The following is a 10,857-nucleotide window of genomic DNA, read 5'->3' on the forward strand; positions in this document are numbered from 1 at the left end:
AAGAATAAATCGTATTTTATTTTTGGAAAATAATTTTTTTTAATTTATAATTAAAAAATCTTTGTTAGATATGACTTATTTTAGTGTACCTATGTATTTTTGGAGACGATGATAATAATTGCCATCAAATTCAAAAAACTATAATAGTGACGACAAAAATAATTATTTTTTGATAAGGAGAATTATGATTGTTTGATATAAATTTTTATTTTTCTTATAATTTTTTTTTGTCTCTCACACAATTTTGGTAAAAATTTAAAATTTGTTAATTCGGGTTATATTTCTTATAGATTCTTTAATTATTGAACTATAATTTTTTGTTGTATTATATAAAAAAAACAATAAAATACGTATTATCGTCTCCAAAAAATACATAAATACACCATAATAAACTATATTTAACAAAGATTTTTTTAATTATAAATTAAAAAATTAACTATTTCCAAAAATAAAATACAACTTATTCATGTACTCTTATGTACTCCAGAGACAATAATAATACTTACTATTGTTAACTTTTCAAACTCAATTTAATATAAGGCGATCGCCTGTTAGTAAAGCGAAATTGTTAATTTTCATAGAGTTCGCTTGTCCAAATAAAAAAAAACACATTTCAATAAATAAAACTCAAAAATAAATTTTAAAAAAATAAGTATTTTTCGTAATTTATATTAGAAAAAAATCCCGGAATTTAGAGACACTATTCCTTTACCTTCTCGTAAATGACTTTTGTCAAAAAAATGTAAAAAGTTTTCCTGATAATTTGTTATAATCTTTTACATATTATAAATTATAAATGGATAGATTCTCTTTTCTTATTTTTACTTTCTTTTTTTTGTGATAGTTGTTTTCTAGAAAAGTTTTGTAATCTGACTTCAACAGGATCTAATTGCGTCAGCTGTCAAAAAGTCAAAAAACACTTTCCAAATGTGTTGTACTAAGAACCAAAATAAATAAATAAATAACCTTATTTTTGTCTATGTCTGTTTAATCTTCCTCTCCTTCCCCACTCCTCTTTGTGGTTTCTTTGTATAATGGTGAACCTCTTAAGGCAAGCATGTTTCTATAGGGGACAAGTTGAAGATTCCAGGTTTTAAAAAGGTAATTCCTGGATTATGTTTTAATAGATTCCAGTTGAGAGATGAGTTTGAGTCAAATCATTGGTACGTGGCCCAACTTGAATCCTGCATCCAATCCAAATCTCTTTCTCAAGGGAAGATTATACATCAACATATCATTAAGAACAATTCTAACATCAAAGATTTCTCCATTATCCTTGACAAGCTTACTCATCTCTATGTTAAATGTAATGAAGTCGAACTTGCCCGCCAAGTGTTTGAGAAAATTCCAAACCCAAGTGTTGTTTGTTGGAACATGATGATCAGAGCTTATGCCTGGAATGCACCCTTTCAACAAGCCATAGATTTGTACTATAAGATGTTGCAACTTGGGGTGACACCCAACAAATTCACTTTCCCTTTTATTCTCAAAGCTTGTTCGGCTCTGCAAGATATACAAGTTGGGCAAGAAATCCACAAGCATGCCGAGCAACTTGGTCTCGAAATGGACGTTTATGTTTGCACAGCCTTGGTTGACATGTATGCCAAATGTGGAGATTTGTTTCAAGCACAAACCTTATTTAATTGTATGTCCAGCAGGGATATTGTGGCATGGAATGCCATCATTGCTGGGTTTTCACTGCATACACTTCACAATGAAACTATGGAGTTACTTGTACAAATGCAACAAGCAGGAATAGTTCCCAATTCTTCAACTATTGTAGCAGTTCTACCCACAGTTGGACAAGCTAATGCATTAAGCCAGGGAAAGGCAATCCATGGTTACTCTTTAAGGAAAATGTTCAGTGACAGTGTTGTTGTTGGAACTGGTCTTTTGGATATGTATGCTAAATGCCATCATTTATCTTATGCCAGGAAGATTTTTGATCGGATGAAGCAAAAGAATGAGATATGTTGGACTGCTATGATTGGAGGATATGTTGCTTGTGATTTCATGACAAATGCATTGGCCCTTTTTGATGAGATGGTACATGTTTATGAGTTAAACCCTACACCAGTTACTCTTGCAAGCATACTTCGAGCTTGTGCTAAGCTTACTGATTTGAACAAAGGGCAAAGCTTACATTGTTACATGATTAAATCAGGGATGGACTTAGATACAACGGTAGGAAACTCACTCATATCAATTTATGCTAAGTGTGGGATGATGGAGGATGCAGTCGGATTTCTTGAGGAAATTGTGAAGGTATCAGACTCTTGAAGATGAAGAACAAGAATGAAAGAAGAGAGAGAGAGCAAGAGAGAGAGAGAGAGAGAGAGAGTGAAGGAGGCACATTATATTTGCATGGTGGACCTTCTCGCCCGAGCAGGAAATTTGGATGAAGCATACATCTTTATTCAAAGGATGCCATTCGAGCCTGATGTTCGTGTATGGAGTGCATTGCTTGCTGCATGTAGGACCCACAGAAATATTGAAATGGGGGAAGAAGTGTCAAAGAGGATCCAGAAGCTGGGACCTGAAAGTACAGGAAACTTTGTTCTTATGTCAAACATCTATAGCTCTGTTGGGAGATGGGATGATGCAGCACAAATCAGAACAATACAACAGCATCAAGGTTACAAGAAAAGCCCAGGATGCAGTTGGGTTAAGGTCTCTGGCGTAATCCATGGATTTATTGGCGGGGATCAATCTCATCCACAATCAGCATCCATAAATAAAAAATTACAGGAGCTGCTAGTGCAAATGAAAAGGCTGGGATACAGTGCAGATTCTAATTTTGTTCTCCATGATGTTGAAGAAGAGGAGAAAGAACAGATTCTCCTATATCATAGTGAAAAAATAGCCATTGCATTTGGACTTCTTAATATCAGCCCCTCCAAGCCCATTCTAGTTACAAAAAATCTGAGAATTTGTGTTGACTGCCATTCTGCAATAAAGTTTATGGCACTCATAACAAATAGGGAGATAATAGTGAGAGATGCAAGTCGATTCCATCATTTTAAGAACGGCATATGCAATTGTGGGGATTTCTGGTGAGATAAAGGAAAGGTATTATACTTGCTATGGTTCAATTAAGATATGGCGAGGTAGATGTGAATATACCTGCAATATGGTGGAAGTTAACAATGTCCACCATGGGTATTTTTATAAAAATACTCCTCTCTGATCATTAGTTAAGTTACTTTTAAATTTTATTATGGTAAAAATAAACTCCAACAGAATTTTATTAAACAACAAATAGCATTTCGTTCCTCTCCTCATTGACACTCCCATCCTATCTGAAACTAAGGAGTGAAGAATCTCACTTGGGAGAGAATCCCAAATTCAGTGTTGAAATCCTATTTATAGTGTTTGCATCTTATGCTTGAAGCTATATATATATTTATATATATATATATATATCAACTTTTGCAGGGTCATTAGAATTTTACATTGTTTTATAATGTTATGGGCTTATTCTTAAAAGACAAGACGAAGTTAAGCAAGTTGTTGAACGATGTTGTTTTGTTGGTGCTGTTTGGGTTGTTGAATATTGATGAATGGTTTTAGAGTTCAAAACAAATTTTGTAACAAATCTATCTTTTATTAATTCAGAAACCTAATAAAAATGGTTTTTCTTGTCTTGTCAAGAAATTTATATGAAATCCTTCAACAACTGTCTTAATTTATTCTTTCTTTGTTTCTATTAGTGTGTAATCTTCACCTAGAAGAAAAGCATATGTGATCTTTAATTCAGCATGCTATAGATTCTAAAAGAAAAGCATATCTGATTCATAACACCTTTCTCTGTATTCTGTTGATTCTAAAAGAAATGACTTATTCTTTTTGTTATTTTGCAAGCTACAGCGTGGTGCCTAATTTATGATTTGTTGTACAGGAATTAAAATCACAAAGAATCCATTGCAAAATATTACCTGAACTATTAAAAGCAATACAGAACACTGTGGATCCGAAACAGAAGAAACTAGCTAGGGGTCGTTGATAGAGTAACCAAAGAACAGAAACCTGCCATGGGAAACGGTTCAAGTGTTTCTCGGGAACACGAGGAATGGAGACGACTCACTGATGCTGCTGCTAAAAGAGAAAAGGAGCTACAAGAAACAATAGATAAGTTTCAGGTTTGATAGTTCTTAATAATAAAGGAATAAGAAATTGTACTCTACATTTTAAGAAGCTTACAAGCTGTCTGTCCCTTTGGTATATTATAGGAGTCTGAGAGAGAAAGGCGTTTACTCATCGAGATGTTGACGTCAAATCTTGTATGGTTTAGATTTTGGTTGTTGACATAAGAAATCCACCACTTATGTACTTTATAAAGACTTTTTTCACTTCATTCTTTCCTGTTGTAGGAGGATACCAAGAAGAAGCTAATTGTCTCTGATAGTAAGGTTCGCCAATTGGAAAACCGATTACATGAAGAGAGGCTGACCACTGCACACGGAGTAAAGGTAGACTGGTAACTCTTTTGTTTGGTTACTCCAGAGACACCTATAGTTGTACTCGATTATGAATTACATCCTTACAGTTTAAAAGTTTGGGATCAAGTTTCTATATCATATAAGAATAATTAATCAAGTCATGTCTCTATACTTTAAGCATTTCTAGTCAATTTCCTATACTGTTGACATGTTTTTTAAATCAAGTCCCTTTGGTTAAACGATTTTGCAATGAAGCTCCTATACTGGATGATAAATCCCTGTTTTTCTCTTGAAAATTTCGGTACAATACAGAGACTTGATCGCAAAAGTTTTATAGTAAAGAGACCTGTTAAAAAATGTTTGTCAAATATAGAGACTTAACTAAAAACATTTAAGTTATAGGGACTTGATTAAAATTTATTGTATAATATATGGAATTAATTACAAAGTTTTAAACTATATGGATCTAAATGAAACTTGAGGGAAACTATGGGCACCTCCAGATATATTAAACCTTTTTCTTTTTGTTGTTTTTTTATGGCACACTCTTAAACCTATTCATGGTGAGTATCATGTTGCCTTTATCATGTTTTGTTTAATATTTAGCTGAACATACATGGTATTTCATGGAGCAGAAAATTGGAGAACTTGATCAGGAAAGAGGAACATAGTAACAATGATGTTGTTAAGTATCTAAAGAAAGTGGGATACCACACCTTAAAAGCTAAGTGTTAAAGTCTGGTCAGTGGAGCCTCAGGCAGAGAAAAACAGCTTGCTGAGGAACATAGTAACAATGATGTTGTTAAGTATCTAAGGAAAGTGGGAAACCACAACTTAAAAGTTAGTTGTTAAGGGGGAAGAACCACTCTCCTTATATACAACATCAAGCATCCCATACTACTCGATGTGGGACTTTGAGCACCCATAATACCCAAGTCCCTAACAGATGTTAAGACAGGAATGGCTACTACTGTGCAGAAGCATGATGACGGAGATCAAATTCAAGCTTCAAGCAATGAAGCAAGTGTCATTGAGAAACATGACCCTGATAAAAAATGTGAAGAACACCGAAATACGCAAGAGGTGGATCAAGTTCAAACTTCAGCCAATGAAGCAAGTGTCACTGAGAAGCATCCTTCTGATATTACAAGTGAAGAATGCCGAAATGCACATGAAACAGATCAAGTTCAAACTTCAACCAACAAAGATAGTGTCACTGAGAAGCATCACTCTGATATTAGAAGTGAAGAATCCCAAAAGACACATGAAACAGATCAAGTTAAAACTTCAACCAACGAAGCAAGTAGAACTGAGAAGAGTCATTCTGATGTTAGAAGTGAAGAATGCCAAAATACACATGAAGACGACCAAATTCAAAGTTCAATCAATGAAGGAAGTGTCACTAGTAAGCATGATTCTGATATAAGAGGAGAACAACGCCAAAATACACGAGTTCAACTGTGCAGATCATGAACATGATGTTAGAGGTGGCTTTGGTTCTAATAGTGACGTTGGCACAGAAACATCCATGATAAAAGGAGATGCCAGAAGTACCAGCCAATTCTCAAAACTGAGAGTTGTAGAGATCGTAGTGAACAGAATATTGATTTGAACGGAAGTGTCCCACTGGACATGGACACTAGACAGTTTGATGAGGGTATAAATGCACAAGAAACTGAGGAGCATGCTCAAAGACCTGATCACAAAGTTTTACATTTATTGCTACCATATTCTCCTATAGAAACTGGTAAAACAACCAAGGATAACAAAGCTGGAGAAGCAGTTAGAACAGCTGACCTTTTAACTCCTGATGCTGCTGCAGCCGGACAGAAAGAACAGCAAGAATTTTTGCATCTGATTTGAGGGAGCAGTTTGGAGTTTCTGCATATGATTGTGACAAACAGAATGTATTTATATGGTTCATCTGACTCAGATACTACTAATATTTGTGGCAACAATGATAGAGTCAATGCAGAAGCTAGATCAATATCTTATAGAAACTCAGGGTAATTCCCATGGTGAGAAGAATCATAACCAGGATGGATGCTATGTACGGAGGTGATGAATCAACAGAAGAAAACTGGACCTCTTTTAAAGTTGGGGATTGTGTATATGTATATACATACCTACATATATACATACGCGGGTATGTACTTCAGAGATCTCATGTACATAAGTGATTAGTCTCTTCTCTCCCCTCGTAATTATATTATATGTAAGACACTTTACTGAATGTTATTGTCATTCATATAGATGTTAATCACTTTGCATGATTTTGTCAGGAATGTTCTATCAAAGCAAGTAATATGCTGAACGAGGCATACATGTAACAATAAACATGGCTACTTGACAGGGCATGTACCTGCTTTAAGAATCACAAAAGGAGGGCTTTTCTACTTTACGTGTCCTATTTGATTATGTTATAAGTTTAGACGGTTTTAGTAGTTTCCTATATGGGTTAGGAACACAACCTTCTGACTCTTTAAGCACTTACTATTACTGTAAAGCTTATATTAGTAGATAATCAAGTAAAAATCATTGTAAGCGTCCTTGAGCAATGTCCTAGCCTAGTGAGATGGCCAACTTAATCAACCTAAGTAAACTTTTTCCAATAAACAAAAAAACTAATTGTATAGGTGCAACACCAATGATATTGGATCTGAACAGCACGACTCCCAATAGTGTTTTGCAGCCGCCAGAGGTGTCATGGCAGCAGCCTTCCGGTGGAGAAGCCTTGCTACGGAAGCTGAGGTAATGTTGACGAAGGAATTTGATTGAAAACCTTTCCCACCCATGGAAAAGAATGGCACAGGCAGTTATTAATTATTAGTTTATTACCACTTCGTAATATATCTGGTCCTGGTTCATGACCTTTCCTTTTAGAAAGAAAGAGAATATGCTATTAACCTTTATGTATTCTTTTTTGCATATATTATTTTGTAATCTTAATATAAAACAAAAGCATATGCTAACCTTAACTACTATCTATACCATTGGATGGATTCCAAAACAAATGTATAATTTAAAGATAATTCTTGTTTGCATTGTTTTGTAAGCTAAAATCTCATGGATAATGTATGATTCATGGAACTAGCATGAGTCTAAAGAGTCCATTGAAAAATTTAACCTTGATCAGTTAGAAGAATTGCAGCAAATTTGTGGATCAAATACAAAGCCTGCCATGGGAAATGATCATAGTAGTTGCAGGGCTCAAGGAGCAGCCCTACAAAATCGAATAGATTGGCTTCAGGTTTGAAAGTTTTTATTCTAGAGTAGTATGAACCTTTTCTCTCTAGTATGAGAAGCTAACAAGTTGTTCCCATTCTTATATATTGCAGAGGTTAGTTAATGAAAGATCTCAGCAGATCAATACCTTGGAGTCCATGCTGGTATGGTTCTGCTTTTGGTTGTTAGCATAACACAGGCCACAGCTTACGCTCCGTGTAAGGAGATTTGTCCCTTCATTCCTTCCTTTCTGTTGCAGGGAAATGTTAGGCAACAGTTAGCTCTCTCTGATGATAAGGTTCGCCAGTTGGAAGCTGAGTTAAGCAAGGCGAAGCTGATCGCTGCGAATGGAACAAAGGCAATCAATCTGATATTTTGTTTTATTTTTTTAATTGACGCAAGCTGATTTGTTGTATTATTCTTCATAAACGCTAATTTGTGGAGCAGAAAGTAGAAGAACTTGAACAAGAAACAGGAAGACTAAGGAGAGAACTTGAGAGTGAAAAGGTAATGTTATTTATTTGCTTCTAGTGAGATTTGCAAAGGAATTCATTGATAATATGTTGCCACTTCAACTTTCTAATTGATTCTTTTTCTTTATTTTTCTATGTTATATTCTTCCTCCTTTGTTATGTTTCTCTATTCGAATGTCCTTGGCTGGCGAACGGAAAGCAACTGAGCGATCAGCTGCTTTCAACTGCTACTTTGTTGTTGGGGCTACAAGTGGAAATAAGACAACTTTCTAATGATGCTGTAACAAGAGAAAAAGAACTACAAGAAGCAACTGAAAAGCTTCAGGTTTGAAAGTTTTAATGCTAATTTAATACAAAACTAATAATCATATTTACAATCTAAGGACAGGTTTTGAATTGGAAATCCAATGAAGCAGGAAAAAAGAAAGAAAGAAAAGAAGAAAGGTACTCTTGCGGTAAGAGTTAGGAGAATAAGGTATCTTTAGATTGTATTGAATGTAATTGAACTATTATAGCTAATGTGGAGCAAAAAATGGCACATTAAAAATGAAATAGCACAGAATTATGGTTATATAAAATTTTGCAACATTTTCTATATATATATATAAATCGTATTCGCCTATCCTTTACAGCATGTAACATAGAAAAGTATTATGCAACTATTGGTTAGTGCTGACTTGATCTTATAGTTCAAGTTTTAAACACTATACTAACACTTGTTTCTCAAAAGTTTCGTTATAATAATTTAATTTACTGATGCAAGCATACTTGAGAAAGAGATGTTAATCAAGCAATAGGAATAGTAAAACTATTTGTAAACTATGGCATATATTCACAAGTTGACATTTAACTGCTCTGATACTGCACCTGTATCAAAATCTATTTAATTGACTAAAATGCTCAAACAATGATTCAAGAAATAAAAAATTCTCATGGAGCCTGAACCACATCAAGAACATGCTGCATTTGCAATTTTGCAGTCAACCTTAAAATTCTTCCACATTATTCTCCTTGCTTATACAAAGAATTGTGCTCCTTCATTTCCTACTTGGGATGATAAAGATCTGTCTTGAGCTCCCCATATGAGTTTTAGCTTCGAAGCGCATAATTGCCCCCATGGTGGATTTCATCATCTTAACAGAACAAAGAATAATCAGTCTAGATAAATTGATAACTGTCAAGTTTACTATAAGAAGCATAATGAGAGAGTACCATAATGCTAAAAGAATGTAGAAAGTAGAACATGTGTTGTATGAAAGATGAAACATCAACCAATGAAGCTAGAATTGTGTGCTATATCAACATATTTAATCAATTTAATTTTTTCACTAGAGTGTTGGAACTGAAGTTTTGCATGTTATGACTTCTAAATTAGAGACGAGAAATTCTATTGCAATTACTCATCTAAAATGGATGAAGTGCATGTCGTGCCAAGCACTCACATCACTTGCACTGGTTTTCATTGAATGCTTGCAATACCATATCTATGAGTTTCTTGCAACATTAAACTCTGCATCAGACAGAGATAAGGAAAAAGTAGGAGGCATATGGAAAAATTGAAATGATAAATAACATGAGAGGTTGAACAAATGCTAAAACTTACTTCAGTGCATCCCAATTCTGACCTTGCCTCATCCATGTATTACGATTCACGCTTCAGCCTTCCTATTGAGACAGTGGGATACAGCATTCAGACTCAGTTTCTCCACTTAACACCGGACAGTCTTTTATTGAAAGCCATTCAAGTTTTGGAAACCCATCAAAGTCATGAGGAATATGCCACTCTCGCCAGTGAGGCATTTCACGAAATGTCAGACTTGGAAGAGATCTGAAGGGTGTCCCCTCAACCTCATGACATGATTCAGTGTTGTTGTAAAACTCACCACCAATTCTTTCCCGCCTATCAAGTCTAAATACCACCAGACGCTGCAGAGCGGGTAACTGTCCCAATGAAGGAAGCTGACGACAATTCTTAAAACTCCTCAAACTCAATTTGGTTATATTGGAGTAGCAAGAAAGGCCTAACCAATCGGGGAATATTTCATCCCTATAACCATCAATTGATAACTCTTTCAAGTTTCTACCAGGATGTAACTCCTCAACTATATCTCTCTTTCAACATCAACAATACCAATATCAACATCTGGAAGCTCAATTCTAAAATGTTGATGTTTTGTTTCTTCGGTGATTTCGTTCACAACTTTTATTATTTTTTTAATATAAATTAAAGCCACTTGCGAATAAAATAATAATTTGATAAATAATAAAACATTGATTATGAAGAGCTCTTGTCTCCTCTACAAAACTTTAGTAAAAAGAATCATAATGAGATTTCAGGTATCGTTGTTTTGAATTATTTGTGGGAGTCTGAGAGAAGTCTCTTGTATGGATATATGTAAAAATATTTACACCTCTGCATTACATGTGTGTGAGTTCAATAAGGTTGTGTTGTCTCTAGTATGGATATATGTAAAAATATTTACACCTCTAGATTACATGTGTGTAAGTTCAATAAGATTGTGTTTGGGTGTTGTCTCACTATAAATAAGACATAAATATAGATACATAAAAATACATAGACATAAAAAGACACTAATTTTATACTGTATTTAATAAATTAGATAGAACAAAAAATTATAAATAAATTAGTGTCTCATGTTAAAAATTTGTGTCTCAACATTTTAAAAAAACACAAAATTTATGTTTTTAATGGATGTTTA

At 34.3% G+C, this 10,857-nt stretch overlaps 2 protein-coding genes and 2 long non-coding RNA genes across 4 annotated transcripts; 3 read left to right on the forward strand and 1 right to left on the reverse strand.

The window, feature by feature from the left end:
• On the forward strand, window positions 1,375-2,280 carry LOC107637011 (pentatricopeptide repeat-containing protein At3g16610-like). The gene has a single exon (XM_021122564.1). It carries the CDS (start codon window positions 1,375-1,377, stop codon window positions 2,278-2,280), a length of 906 nt encoding a protein of 301 aa, XP_020978223.1.
• Window positions 2,365-3,057, forward strand: LOC110271578 (putative pentatricopeptide repeat-containing protein At3g23330). The gene has a single exon (XM_021122565.1). It carries the CDS (start codon window positions 2,365-2,367, stop codon window positions 3,055-3,057), a length of 693 nt encoding a protein of 230 aa, XP_020978224.1.
• Window positions 5,106-8,463, forward strand: LOC110271219. The gene is made up of 4 exons (XR_002361688.1): window positions 5,106-6,585; window positions 6,722-7,689; window positions 7,778-7,828; window positions 7,924-8,463. It is a non-coding gene; the product is annotated as an uncharacterized LOC110271219 (long non-coding RNA).
• On the reverse strand, window positions 7,918-10,625 carry LOC110271220. The gene is made up of 2 exons (XR_002361689.1): window positions 9,741-10,625; window positions 7,918-9,270 (listed from the first exon to the last, which is right to left on the reverse strand). It is a non-coding gene; the product is annotated as an uncharacterized LOC110271220 (long non-coding RNA).

Source organism: Arachis ipaensis, chromosome B04 (assembly GCF_000816755.2).
Source record: "Arachis ipaensis cultivar K30076 chromosome B04, Araip1.1, whole genome shotgun sequence".
In the NCBI taxonomy this organism is placed as follows: domain Eukaryota; kingdom Viridiplantae; phylum Streptophyta; class Magnoliopsida; order Fabales; family Fabaceae; genus Arachis; species Arachis ipaensis.